The sequence below is a fragment of the Topomyia yanbarensis genome, chromosome 1 (assembly GCF_030247195.1).
Source record: "Topomyia yanbarensis strain Yona2022 chromosome 1, ASM3024719v1, whole genome shotgun sequence".
Lineage (NCBI taxonomy): Eukaryota > Metazoa > Arthropoda > Insecta > Diptera > Culicidae > Topomyia > Topomyia yanbarensis.
The window spans coordinates 167,674,562-167,690,002 of record NC_080670.1 but is presented as its reverse complement, the minus strand read 5'-3'; the positions used below and the strand labels follow the sequence as shown (position 1 = coordinate 167,690,002).

Here is a 15,441-nt window from a genome sequence, read left to right as displayed (position 1 = left end):
GGCATCTCCTCTTCTGCTTACAAGTCCCATGCCGTAGAGGAGTCGCGAGGTAACAATTGCGGACCCGATTTGAAGTAATGAAGTGCGTTGACCACGGGGCAACTTGGCACCGATCATCTTCAAGATACGCAGCCTGGATTCACAGTCTTCTTCGTCAATTTACAATGCGCTTTAAAGCAACACTTGTATGAAGTTCGGAACCACGCGGAAGATGGGTTGGATAGCCACGAGAAATAGTGCAACAGAGAGCGACAAATGGCGACAAATGCCCCTCATCGTTGACCTGGAACGACCCAGCCAACATTTTGATTCGCTTTAATAAGTTGCAATTTGATTAACTGTACTCTTCAACGATATGAATTGATTGTATAAAATGCACAGTACTCTTCTATGTGAACAAAAGTGGAGGCCATATACGTACAACAAATCGCTATAGTAGAACTATGTGATTTACGACGAATTTTGATCTCATCAGAAGCATTATACAATCATCTAGCTTATCATTTTGAGTTTATATATGATCAACTTTACAATCTCACAAGAAGGTTTATGCAGCTTAAGGTCCCCAATGTGGTAACACGAAGTATTTTTTTAAAAATAATATGAAAATAAAAAATCAGGATGAAATTTCCATAATTCTGTTATAAGGCACAGTTACGCCCACACTAGTAGATATGTTTTTCATGGGTGAGGTTGGAGTTACTGGAACATCAATTATTAAAATTACCTGCTACGATTTACTTCCAGTTTCGAACCTGAGATCTTCGTATTCCTAGCATAGCCGCTATGTACTCATCTATTTATACACTGTCAAGCAACGATTATATTTGATCATTTTTATCGCTTTTTTATTACGATCTAAAAATACCATAATCCAACCTAAATATGGCACTCCAATGATACCTTCTATACCTGTCGAATCACCACCTACATTCTGTACTCAAGCCATTTTTATTGTTCAAATATTGAACTAGTCTGGCAAAGAATTTGCGAAGTGCTATAAGGAGGTGACTATTTTGATTTAGTAGTTTAATTCAATTGCAAATTAATTTCTATTTAATGTTTCAAAATTGTCTTTATTATTCCGCATGTACAATTTTGTTTTAAGTTGTAGTGGACTAATAAATAACTTCAAGTCAACATTGTATTTCGATCACAGACTTGCATTTTATGTGAACTTTTTACAACAAAACATAATTTTTGCTTGCACTATTCGTAATTTTGATTTAGTCTGCCATTTTTTGTAATTTATTGTAAACTTTTATATACGATTGCTGGTTTGTTGGGGATCTATCTGCCAGAAAACTGTTGACAATGTTTATCATCCTTCCGCGTATTTGCCATTTCTGCAGTGCTCGTAGGATGCCATATCTTCAAGTGGTGTCATACGCCTTGGCCAAGTCTAGCGACGCTATCAGACAGTGCTCGTCACGGTCGGGTAATGACCTCTCCAACTGCGTACAACAAGTACGTATCAATACCCCGACCAGACCTGAAGGCATGTTGTCGTTTGTCTAGACGCCCGTTCGACTCTAGTTCGGTGGTCGACCGTCGGTTGACTGTTCGCTCGAAAACCTTCGCCATACAACTAGTTAAGATGATTGGACGGAATGAAGCTGGACCCGCGTCATCCGAGCTTGGCTTTGGAATTGGTATGATGATTCCAGTTCGCCAACAAGGTGGGAATACGCCACTGCGCTGTCGCTGAAGCATTGGATAACCGATGCAGTCCTGAAGAGTCACTTCGTCCTCTGTCGAGTGCCCACAGCAACTCATTCAGAGTGAAGTCCGAATTGTAAATATCATCACTATCTGGCGAGAAGTTTATGCGGTTTCGTTCGGCCTTTTCCTTCTCCCTCTGGAACAACGACGAATAGCTGGAGGTTGCGGATCTTTCGCTGTAGTGTTGCGCCAGTTCTTCAGCTATTTCTTCTGGCTTATCCGTGTAACCACTGGACCGCTTGATGATAGTTGGGTGGTGCTGGCGTTTCCCTCTCAACAGTGAACATGGCTGCCACATCTCCGACGTAGTTGCACTTGGAGATATCTTCGCGACGAAGTCTTCCCATGATCTTTTCTTTCTTGAGATACAGTGATTGGCGAAGAGTTTTTTGAAAAAAAATACGAGGATTTCCTTTTGGACAATAATATTAGCTCGATTTTGAAAAAAAATCTCTGGGCCGTATAAGTTGGTGATATAAATTTGCAAAAACAAATATTTTTCATCCAAAAAATTGCTTTATGATTGGTGAAAATTGCAAAGAAAATGAAATAAAATGATTAAATGAACGTCTGTAATCTGTGGTCTCATCTTTCAACTAATCCTCAGAATCCAGGGGTTGTTTACTGTTAATCAAATAAAAACTAGTAGTCCGCTTTAATTTCTTTTTGAATTTCTGTCTTTATATTTGCACTAATCTCGTTGGAAAAACATCAAACATTACAAAGACTGACATTTTTAACGGGCGGTAGTAGTATATTTTCGAAACACCCCAAACTCAGGGTCTTATAAATGGTTAAAACTATTTTCCTATCACTGCATTAAAGTACACAAAAATGAAATAGATTTCCAAAGATATCCAAGTACAAGAACCAATAGATCCGTCACAAAAAAACCACTGTTTAGTTTTCTTTCTTATATCGTTACTGTGCGGTGCCATTTTTCTTTTAAGGGGGGCTTACGGCTAGAAAACTGTCTCCCGTTATTTTTGATGTAGATGCAAATTTTTTATTATATAGAGAAAAAATAAGGCATGACATATGATTTTCTTGATATTTAATTTTTTACTGAAATGTTGAAAATAGTTGAAAATTATATTAAAATTCATACAAAATTTGATATTAAAAATACAATGCTACAAAAAATTAAATTTTACGTACGTCACTGAAATACCATTCTGAATATACTGTGAACATTTTCGATCGAGCATAAAAGATTTCATCGAGCTACAAACAAATATCTAAATATCTTCATCAATTTTTTAGCAATGATCCTGCCATCCATCGTTTCAAAATTCAAATTTTTACAGTAAGCTAATTCAGTGTCATTATTACGGGTTTTGAAAACCACGGAGTATTCAGTAAAAATCCGAATAAAATTCGAAATAAATGTAAATCACCTTCTAAACTCATTAAAAACCTTTTATTTCGCTTCTGTACTCCGTCAACAGTTCAAGTGGAAGTTCACTCCAGCAGCAGCGGTGCAGCCAGCGGGTCCGACGAAGATCTCTCCGTGTCATCGTCCAATTCCGGTGCGCAGCACAAGCCTCCCGAGGTGAAGCGCAACAACACGAAATCAACCAACGACCACGACTACGAGGACATCTATCTGGTTCGGGAGGAAGCCCGATACGGTACCAAAACTCGAAACGGTGCCGGTCGAAGCCGTTCCCGGGACAGCGGTTCCCACTCGCGATCGGCAAGTGCCAGTTCGAATCGCAGCAACGACATTATCATGCAACTAACCAATCAGGTATTTAACTCGAAAAATTACTTTATTCAGCAACCGTTTAACCGTTTCCGTTCCATTCCGCCCAGACCGTTAGCAACAAAGAGCAGATGCTGATCAACAAGCGGAACAACCTGTACGAACAGCAAAACACTAAACACCGATACGACGTGCCGATAAACTACAAAACGACGAACCTGAGCAAAGCCAGCAAATCCACCAGCCATCATCAGTCGAGCCGCGAGCTGAGCTTAGCGTCTTCGCGTAACGATAACGCCTACGAAAGCGTTTGCTCCCCGGAGGATACCCACGAGCGAATGAAGCTCGCCCAGCGGCACTCCCTGCCGCACGGTGGCGCTGGTGTGAACGGTACTGGCAGTGCCAACGGTGGCAAGCATGTGAAACGCAGCGGATCCATGAACAGAAACGAAAGCAAAGGTAAGCGAAGCGAATGCGTGATCGTTGTTTTCTTTTATCAATGTGAGTGCATATTGTGGGAGCTCAAGTTTTTCCATCGTGCTTTTTGCGGCGCATACGGGCGAAAGGTATTTCAATGATCGAGAGAAAAGCTACACCATTTATAGCATAAAGCTTTTGTAGCCTGAGTTGCTAGCCCATTTTTCGCACGTGTTAGTCACACTTTGAAAAAATGAAAATTACATTTGACGTAAACAACATTGCGACGTATGTCTAATAATGGAATTTTACATGTTTTGATATGTGAAATAAAATATGTCGTTTCGTTGTTTTTGCGGTGAGAAAAGATTATAATTGCTTCATTGGTACTGTTAATTATTTTTGGTAATTTGAAAACTAAAAGAAACAAAATGTGGAACTACTTTTCTTAGGCGGGGCTGCTTTTTGCACATTTTTCTCCATATTTTCTTACAAGTTCACTGTTCTAGATTTTATTATAGGGTATACTTCGTCCACTCTCTACTTTCTGCCAGCCTACTGGATCATTTGATCATTATCCTTTTACCAAGGATAATGAATTTTTGGTCTCGACGAATTTGAAAGCGCTAACTTAAATGAAAGAAATGTACAAGTTATTACGTTACTAAGCCAATTAATTTACGTTCAAAAACTAATCAAGTCTGCGAATCACGTTTTTATAGTTTAAGGCAAACGATGATTATTCAAAACTTATAGTAACATGTTGAAATCCTGTGTTGATCTCAATTTTTTGAAAGTGGTGTTCTTGAACATGAGTGGAATACACATGAATGAACCCAGTAAATGTAGATGTGCTGAAATTCTAGTTAGTTCTAACTAGTATTCCGGCTTCAGTAACATGACCTATTCCAATTAAAATCGGTTGTGTCACTGGAGCCGGAATACTAATGAAACTCCGGCGAGTTTAAAAATGTTCTAAAATGGAATTCATTTCGCCACATTTTAAAACAGTTCAACCACGTTCAACCATTTCAGAATGTGGTGAGATTAATTCTAATTTTAGAATGTTTTCAAACTTCGACAGTGTCCTATATGACATTCTTTCTGTATTGTTTGCTTCAATCTTTGCCCTTATATAATTTCCAGGTAATTCTGTTTTCTTTCAGGACAATAACGTTTAGAAGTCAGCTTTGTAATCGCCTGTAAATATGCATTTAATATGTCTTAGGAACGTTATTGTGCTCTTTGTAACGAGGGCGAAATTTAACCCATTATATTCTAGCGTATGAAATTTCATACGCAGAACTTTCCATCGTTTAACGTGTATTTACTGCAGAATTTTGGCGTCTAACTGCTTTATTATTGCACTAATAGGATCATTACACCTCGTATTTCATTTTGAAACAAGACAACTGCCATTTTTTTTATAATTTTTGTTTACATTTTTGAACCGTGTATAGTTGGGGCAAATGGCGGCTGAAAAGTAAGCAATACATTTAATTGAATTTTATTGGAAATCGTGCTAATAATTCCATTATGTGACAAAACGTTCCTACAGGTGTAAAAGAAGTGTTGTCTATCAGAAAATCCGAAGAAATACGTCAAACAACTTAAAATTTGTTATTTTTATTTAAGCGTACGAATTTTTTTGCACGAGATATTTTCATTCTCAAAACCATTTTAAGCGGTGATTTTGTTTTTCCCATAATATTTGATACATTTTTTGGTGGAATTGAAGATATCACTGCATTTGGCTCACTTTTTGAAACCTCTGGGTTATAATGGGTTAAGAGCAAAAATAAAAACCTATTTTAATCCACCTAGCGGTGCAATTGTGCCTTATCATTTCTCTAAACTATGGCACGGAGGCTTTTTATGTTCAACATAATTGTGGAAATGTCCATTACATTCTTAGTACATTTTGCACTTATACACAATGGCATGCCAGCCACGAACTTGATGAGCTACGTGTCGACGGTGAAACACTTGAAACAAAAAAATATCATACTCCATTAGCCTAATCAGCATTAGATCAATGTTATCTGCTTGCTAACTCATTTTGTCATGCGGGGATGGGTATGTGAGGAACGCGAAAGTCCCATGAACGAACGACTCCCCAGCTTAAATTGGTATGCTTTGTAATATAGTGGTGGTTTAAAGATGATGGGGTTGAAAGGGAGGGGTATGAGGTGGTGGTCTGAGGGGTGATTTAAGGAGATTTTTAAAGGAGGGGAGTGAACAGTAGAGGGGGGGTGTAACCGCTCTCCGTAAACCATCAACTACGCCCCTGTTAAAATCCAGAAACCTTATGCGAGTCGAAAAAAAAATTTGGCCGGGATTAGGTTGACGTTTTTCAGAGTGATTGCATAACCTTTCTATATGAGAAAGGCAAAAATGTGCAAAATCCAAAAAAGTGAATCTTCGTCAAATTTTTTTCGTGTTTGCATCAAATCTCGACGTTTTATGCACCTTGAATACATTTAGCATCAAAAATAAAAATTCTATTTTTAATTTTTCCTATAGTTTTCATGAGAAATTTCTGTGTGGCCGCACTCTGAAACCCGTAATTCCGGAACCAGAATTCCGATCGATCCAAAATTCAATAGCAGCCGATGGGAAGGTTGCACCTTTCATTTGAGACTAAGTTTGGGCAAATCGGTCCAACCATATCTGAGAAAAATGAGTGACATTATTTGACACATATGCACATACATACACACACATACACACACATACACACACACATACACACACATACATACACACACACATACAGACTTTTTGCGATCTCGACGAACTGAGTCGAATGGGATATGACACTCGGCCCTCCGGGCCGGGATTAAGTTAACGTTTTTCAGAGTGATTGCATAACCTTTCTATATGAGAAAGGCAAAAAGAGAATACACCAAATTCTTTTTTTGCACGGGGGATGCGTTCCGTGCAAAAAAAACCGTGTAAAAAAAATCCGTGTTATTTCGAGAAACCGTGTAAAAAAAATCCGTGCTATTTCGAGAAACCGTGTAAAAAAATCCGTGTTATTTTGAGAAACCGTGCAAAAAAAGTCCGTGTTATTTCGAGAAACCGTGCAAAAAAGTCCGTGTTATTTCGAGAAACCGTGCAAAAAAATCCGTGCTATTTTGAGAAACCGTGCAAAAAAAAATCCGTGTTTTTTTGAGAAACCGTGTAAAAAAAATATGAATTTTTTTTATTAACAGCTATTTGGTTATCGTATTTAACAATGAATACTGTTGGACATTTTAAATACACAAGGAGGCTGTTAATGTGCCTTGTAGAAGTTTTTTAATTTTTCGAGGAGGGTTTTTTTTAAAAAAACGTTTTTAATCCACCTAACAGTGTGATGAGACATTTCTTATAACTCTTATCACTCTTCGGGTATTATATCGTTTGAGAACATTTAGAACTTGATGCTTCGCGATGTTTTTGATAACACTTACTACATGGGATAGTGGCAGGACTCAGAGAATCGCTCAAATCAGCATAGGACAACATCAGTGCTAGAAATCTCAAACCAAATCAATGGGAAAGCGAAAAAATGGCCCATAAAATAGACATACCAACGAATTACGAATTATTGTTAATAAAATATCTATATTGTGGTGGGAAAACTGAATTTTCCTAAAGGGGTTATATATTGTACTGAGCCAAAAAATCGAATTTTTTTTTGAATCGATTTGAAGTTTATACTTTACTCAAATTTCCAACGCGACTGAGAACTAAGAAATCAACGCTTTTTTGAAAAGGGCGATACTAGCAGTGGTACCATTCAAATAAAATCAACAGTGAATATTTCCAGACTTGGTTTTATTTCCTATTTAAGAACAATTGTGTTTTTTTTTACATCCTAGATTGTATGATTCAGTGATCGAAACCCAAAACTTCATAAAGTATTTGAAATTATTAAATTAAAATTTGTTTTTGCTATTGAAATTGACAAAATGATAGTATAGCCCCTTTGGCGATTGTTTACTTTTTCGGTCCCACCTATCAGCATTGAAGTATCGCCATTACGTTTTTTTACAATAACTACCGTTCTACACTACCGATTTCGTCCGTGTTTTTTCAATAGAGACCATTGTTACTATTTACAGCTGGTATCAGATTGATAATCCTAAAAAATACGAAAATAGCACTTTCGCCTCTAAATTGCCAGCAAAAAAAGTATCGCCCTGTTTGTTTGCATGGAGCGTGGAGGGCGCTTTAAATAAACAAACAAAAATACAGTTTCACCCGTTGTATTTTTTGCTGTAGTTTAAGAAAGCAATATCGTAGAATCAAAATTTTTAGGTTAATTTTTTGCGTTTCAAAGCCCTGATTCGCATGTATAAAAAAAAGCCCTATGTTTACATTTGTAAGTATCGCCCTTTTCACAAAAAAGCGTTGAAATGAAATCGCAGCTCCTGATATCACGCTATCTCTGAAGTGCATGCGTGCATAGTTTCAAATTTTACTTCGACATCGACTTTTTCTAAAGGTGACTTCCCAGTAGTATCCTTGATTTGAATTATTATCGCTAATCCTAATGCCAAAGAACAAATAAAAATCTCACGAAAACGAACCGTTTAGGAAAGTCATCATCATTATTGGAATTTTCATTTTCACGAAACTTTTCGATAACCTTCCGTCACTTGCGTTAATGCACTGGATGCACAGTGCTCTGAAAATCTAGCGAAATCGTCTTAGGGCACCAGCGGGTCTGTAAAGAATACTAAAAATTAATTTCTATTCCATAATTTTCAGTTCAGCAATTCGAGAGATCGTGCTCACCGCAAGCCATGAAAAATAGACTACGTTGTGAAGCGATGGTCACTATTTATTAAAAAATCACGGTTAAATAAAAAATAAAACTATTAAAAATTTTCAAATAGTTTATAATTTTCACAAACTTATTAGGAAAAATTGTTTAATAAGCTTTCGTAATATTGTGTAGGAAAAAAGCTGAAAATTTCATTATTTTCTCTATCTGCAACATATAAACCCTTAAGTATACCAATTAATTGGTATACGAATTGGAATAGGTTCGCCAAATTTTGGAAGAAGTCTATAAAATAACCCCTTGAAAACTACCTAAAAATTGTTGTAGTTCGATGCAATAAAAAAATTTCCAAAAATGAAATGTAACTATTAATGTAAAACACAGTATAATACATACAATAAAGACCCATTTTTATCAATCTCATGGTGTATTTTAGGCTGACAAAATTGACATTGACTAAATCGGGCATTTTTTTCTCTATAATGAACTGTAGCTGTTAAAATATTCTTCTCGTCCCTTGATGTAGTCTGATAACTATTTCTGATTATGATGAACTTTTTATTTTCGGATATTTCGCATATCTTCATGATAAGGAAAACATTCTCAAGAAATGATTTACTCGAATTCAGTCTTATTCGTCTGCTAGAGCCCATCAAACATATGTTCATATTTGGTTGATAAAATTGGGGTTTCAATGTGTTATAATAGATATTCAGCATTCGAAGAAGTTTCTTGTGAACGAGTGTAGAACGACTTTGTTTCTACTTACTTGAAATCAGCGGCGTAACCAGAAATTCGGTTTGGTGAAAATCGATCATACTGTCCAAACGGTATAATTCCGAAACCGTGATTTTTGAAGTTTTAAAATGATGCAGAATTAATTTTTCAGAAAATAGTAACAGAGTTCGTGTCTTTAGCGAATTTGTTGAGACTTTTTTGTAGTCATGAATATTAATCTGAGAAAATTCACCATAAATACTTCTTGGACAATATGCCGTCAAAATTATTTTATCAAATGATGCGCTGTTTAACGTTTGTAAAACTCATCGAAGATACTAAACCTCCGAAATTGGCGGTTTCAAAATGATGCTATCTTGACCTTAAATTACTGTTTTTAAACATTTGACCTATACATATAATTGGTCATACAACAAAAATCAAAAGCTCATCAAAATCGATCAGAACCTGCTAGAATCGAATGGAAATCGTCATTTTTCATAAATTTCTCTCTACATTCGGAAAGTGTTATCCTCGATATTAATCATATTACGTTTTCGTCTCAACTCGACCCATTCCCAAAATAAAAACCTGTTTTAATCCACCTAGTGGTGCAATTGTGTTTTTCTCATGTGTCCAGACTACGATTCCATGGCTGGTTATGTTCAATACAATGGTGGAAATGAATATTACATGTTCAGTACGATTTGCACATACATACAATGGATCGACAGCCACGATCTTGAGATACTATGTGATACTGAAACATCGCTTGAAACCGCTAGCGGCGGATCATGGAGAAAGATCAGGGAGGTCCAGGTCCTGCTGAAAATTTTCAACTTGTTAAGAAATTTTAAACTAGTTTTAATTTTAAAGTAGCAACCCCTCACTGCATACTCCCTCCGGGCCGGTATGATTGACGATTTTTAGAACGATTGCATAACCACTCTATATAAGAAAGGCAAAAATGTACCAAAGTCCAAAGAAGTCAATTTTTGTCAATGTTTCAGGCATTTTAAAGTCATCAAAAATACAAATTTCCTGTGTGATTGCACTCTTCAACTCGTAACTCCGGAACTGGAAGTCCAATCAATAAAAATTCAATAGCAACTGATCGGAAGGTTGTAACCTTGTGCAAATCGGTCCAGCCATCCCTGAGAAACAGATCCACATACACACATACATACATACACACACAGACATTTTCCGATCTCGACAAACTAAGTCGATTGGCGTATGACACTCGGCCCTCCGGGTCGGGATTAGATTGACGAATTTTAGAGTGAATGAGTAAGGCAAAAACATTTTTAGCAAATATTAAAAGTTATTCATTTTTTTGGTGAGCAGTTCTATGTTTCATAGACATTTAATCAATTTTAACTTCGCTTCCTATTAAATAAAGACCCTTATTACAGTACATTTCTACAAAAACGAGCTCAATTTGAAAATAAATCTGAGGATTATGATTGATTACAGAACTCTGGAATTTTCTATTGGAATGTTTTCAGGCAGGAATTTGATATTGATGCTATTAGACAACTGTGAAATCAGGACCAATAGATCAGTTACATATCAGGACCCCATTCCGACAATTTATCAAAAGTCCTCATGATGTTTACAACAACAGGTTATCAATCTACGGATCAGATTATTGTTATTGTAATATTGAATTAAATCAGTCTGCATCAATAAATTTTCAACTTCAATCCAATATTTTTTTGGGTGTGGTGGGGTAGGTTGTATGGTGTTAAAGCCCAAAACAGTCTCTTGGCTACGCCGTTGCTTGGAGTTATTTATTTCGCTTTTCATTTTCCGATGTTTCAGATCGATCCGATGGTTACAAGTTAGAAAAATTGCAGTCAGAAGGTTCGCACAAATGAACATTTTTGTACTGATAAGTTATCAAGTTCCTTCCAGACAACTTGGAAGTGTTCGGTGATTATTTCTAGCGGTTGTAGATAGTAAAATGAAATACAAAATTCGTTTTATCGAAATAATGTTTAGCTTATTTCAATGGATTATTACTATTTTGAACAATAAATAGGCGACAAAGAGTAATCAACAAACAACAAGCCATAACTTTTAAAGTATTCAAAATAGATATTTAAAGTCTTCAGTAAAGTTATTCACAAAAGTAAGAGCTAAAAATTTGCTGAAGACATCATTTCGATATAATCACTTCCAAGAAAATTTGTGAAAATATCTCACTCATAGGGGGATTAATCAGCAAAAGCACAATACCAAAAGAAAGGGCATATTACCTCCATTAAATTCTCCGAAGATACTATTGACCTAGAATAAGCCGTTTCGGCGTTAATAATAGATTACTTTGATGCGGGTTAATTAGGCTTACTTTGATGCGTTTGATTCGTTGCTGCACGGTCGCTTCGTGTAATAGCCGAATGAAAATCTGCATGGATGAATGGGCGGTTTGTTCGTTTGACGTTTTCAGCTGCGTCGCTGAATATTGAAAATGAATGTGTCTGAATATGATCAATTTTCATTCAATGAATTTGAATATTTTTAACTCTGCCAGCAGTATTGGCCCTTATTAGCAAATACTTCATTCACTACAACTGTGCTATATTTCTTCTCGATCTTATAACAGAATTTGAAAATTTCTGTTCTAAATAGTCGATATTGGTAGTTGTTATAATGTACCAATAAGCTAGAGTAGTGACAATACTTTTCAGTTCCACAGATACAATCTCCCTTTATTGGATACTTCAGAGTTATTCGCATCTGCTCTCGGAGACCACCAATCCACCTGCTCGAACCGAATGCACATTTATACCACTGAGCATTCAACTCGAACATATCACACCGAGGAAGCGATTTGCTATTTCCAAGAACCAAAGCTCGAGTGAAACAATCAACATTCTCGTAGGTGCCAGTCCTGCACATCTTTTTTCAACCAGCTAACATATCCAAGCTCGACAGCTAGCACATATATCTCCACCCAAGCGAAGTGATCAATTCACTTGTAAGTAGGACCACTCATCCACAAACCAGTCATGAACACATCCGTACCAATGAGAATGGATCATACCAGACGAAGGCCACAGGTCCAGCACCAACTTGTCCCATCTCAGAAAAAAATAGACTTGTGCCTGTCCCTAACTCTTTGAAAGCTCTATTTAATCAGAGATCACTAATTGGTTGGTAAAAAGAAACATCAGTCGTTATCTACGCAGACCAAACAATACGTATTGCGTATCCCTGCATATTAAAATCTCCGCTATCAGTTTCTAGCTTATCAAACTGAACAAGCAAAATTAATATACTTTGTGTAGTGGCACTACCCGGGGGAACTTGGCCATATACCAATTGCTCCATTGCCAATGCGATGTGATATGTGAATCGGAATATTATTTGATGATATCTAAAAAGCATACAATCTTATAAAAACCATTGCCCAACATTATTGATTTTCAACTATCATAACTTGAATTTTGAATAACAACTCATTTCCTAAAATTGAAAAATACGCGATTTTTACACATTGGCAGATCATCCCCATTTTCATTGCAAATATCCAATGCCATTTATTTTCAGCTGCCGTTACTAAATGCCTATTAATTTTTTTTTTGCCCGGTTTCTCGAAATAACACGGATTTTTTTGCACGGTTCCTCAAAATAACACGGATTTTTTTTGCACGGTTTCTCAAAATAACACGGATTTTTTTGCACGGATTCTCGAAATAACACGGATTTTTTTTACACGGTTTCTCGAAATAGCACGGATTTTTTTTGTACGGTTTTTTTTCACGGGATGATCAAATCATTAAACTTGTATATCGAAATAGGTATTTCATACATAAAAATCGTATTATTTTGCAAAACCGTGCAAAAAAAGTCGTGCAAAAAAAGTGCGTGCAAAAACAGAATCCGGTGTAATCCCGCTCGGACGTACCCAAACCGCTGGTGGTGAAATAAAAATTCTGGCAGAATTTCTGGGAGTCTGGCTGGCAGAACTTTGTCAGCCTGCCGGCTCAAATGCAACAACCCTTTGGGACCATTCATAATTTACGTAACGCAAAAATCTCCCAAAATTGACTCCCTCTTCCCCCCATGTAACAAATTGTCACAATTATTTTTTTTCTTCAGTGAAAACCTGTTACGTAACGTTCTAGCTTACTCCCCCTCCCCCATAGGTAACAACATGTCACAATTTGTCGAACCCTCTTCTCCCTTAAAAGCGTTACGTAATTTATGAATGGTCTCTTTCTGACAGAATTTTTCGTCTTACGGTTATTAACGGTTTTTCCTACCGGATTTCTGACGGGCACGCACCGATAGGACCGGTTTTAGTGTCGCTTCGAGTTTTGCTTGTATTTTTTCTTATTTTTTATTTTATGTATATTTAAAATAAAAACATGTCTTTAGTAAATGGAGACATTAAATCCATATTACTTATAGTGTTTAAAACAAAATCTTTGTTTCTCCTTTTTTTCATTCACCAAAACAATTCTTCTTGGAAATATGACATCCAAAATTTTAATATGGCGAGAATTAAACAAAGTTAATAGAATGTTGCACTGGGGTACAAATGTACCCCACACCATCTTTGGACTCGCGTGAAGACGAGAATTCGGCGTTTACCGACCTGGGACCCTAACCCTAATTCAAGTTTGAGTTCCTAGTAAGAGTAGGCTGGAAGCAGGAGTCAAAGTTGGCGTGGGGTACATTTGTACCCCAGTTTACGGTTGCCGTTAGTGTTTCGTTCTGTCAGTGGAAATGTGACTAGTGACAATACCAGTTTAAATACTGGTTGTTTTAGTACGTAAGTAACAATTAGTGTTATGTAATCGTTTTTAATCATTTATCCAATGAATTTAATTTGATTTTGAAGTAGAAAAAATGTTGTTCTCATTTACGCTGATTGGTTCTTTTTTTATTTTTTATAGTTTTTCAAGATAATAGCTTTCAAGTGTAATTTGCACACAGTAACTACTGAAATAGTAACGCTGTGTGTTATCAATGTATTACTGGTCAGAAACAAATTTTTCTTTGCGATTTCCACGCCATTTTGTGGTATATTCCGAAGCCCGAATTTTCAACTTTCACGCTTCCAAATAATTGCACTTTTTTGAAAATATCGAAATTTCATTTTATACCGTTTCTAGACCATTCTTTCAACTTTTAAAATCATTTCATTTTTTTCAAATCGGTTGAAAATTTGCAGTGATGGTAATTTTTGTGAAAAAAAAAACTCAAAGCCACGATTTTCTCACTTTTTTTGTTGAAGCCTGGTCATGTATCATTCGTTCAACAAATTCCGTACTTTAACCTGTTCAGTCAGTGGTTTTTACAATTAAAAACGAAGAAAATGATATATTATACATTTCTTGCGTTTGCATTTTACCTACGAAAATTGCGATCAAACGCGTGGGGTACGTTTGTACCCCAGTGCAACGTTCTAAGGTGGAAAAAGTAAGTGTAACGTTCTAGAGTTAAACAGAATAGACCCAGTGAGGCGAATCTGCCTTCCATAACTAGCAGGAGTATAGCTGAATTCTGGCAGTGTCATTTTGATAATTTTGACAGCTGCCGGAATCCTGACGGATTTCTGCTGGCTGCCCGATTTTCTTCCAGGCGGGATCCAAGTCAGCGTGCCCAAGCAGAAAGTTAGCAGGATTTGAGCAAAGCAAAATTGATTCTGGCAGAGTTTCTGCCATCATTTTGCGCGATTTGTACGATAATTCCGACAGAGAATTCGCTCAAATGCAATGTCGTTTCGGACAGAAATAGTTAAACTATGCGATACTGCTCGCTTTTAGCCAGAAATGTACGGCCAGGATTTCTGAACACTTACTGACACAACTTTGTCAAATGTTTTGCTCGATTCGTGCAAAAATTCCACCAGGTAGGAATCACCAGGATCTTCGCACGGTTCTGTGTGCATGGATCTTAGCAACACTATTGTGACGTACCCGGTCAGCGTGGCAAGCAGAAAGTTAGCAAAAGTTGAGCAAAGCGAAATTGATGCTGGCAGAGTTTCTGCGAGCATTTTGCGCGATTTGTACGAGAATTCTGGCAACGAATTCACTCAAATGCAACAACCGTTTCTGACAGAAGCGGTTAAACCAACCGATGCTGCTAACTT

The 15,441-nt window shown here is 36.8% G+C and overlaps 1 protein-coding gene across 3 annotated transcripts in view; it reads left to right on the top strand.

Moving 5' to 3' along the window:
* Positions 1-15,441, top strand: part of LOC131680582 (uncharacterized) — a 483,677-nt gene that overhangs the window by 358,646 nt on the left and 109,590 nt on the right. For all 3 annotated transcript variants that reach the window (XM_058961308.1, XM_058961303.1, XM_058961298.1), the window contains 2 exons: positions 3,171-3,472; positions 3,538-3,886. In XM_058961308.1, coding sequence (XP_058817291.1) covers positions 3,171-3,472; positions 3,538-3,886 — 651 coding nt within the window. The remainder of the gene's footprint in view (positions 1-3,170; positions 3,473-3,537; positions 3,887-15,441) is intronic.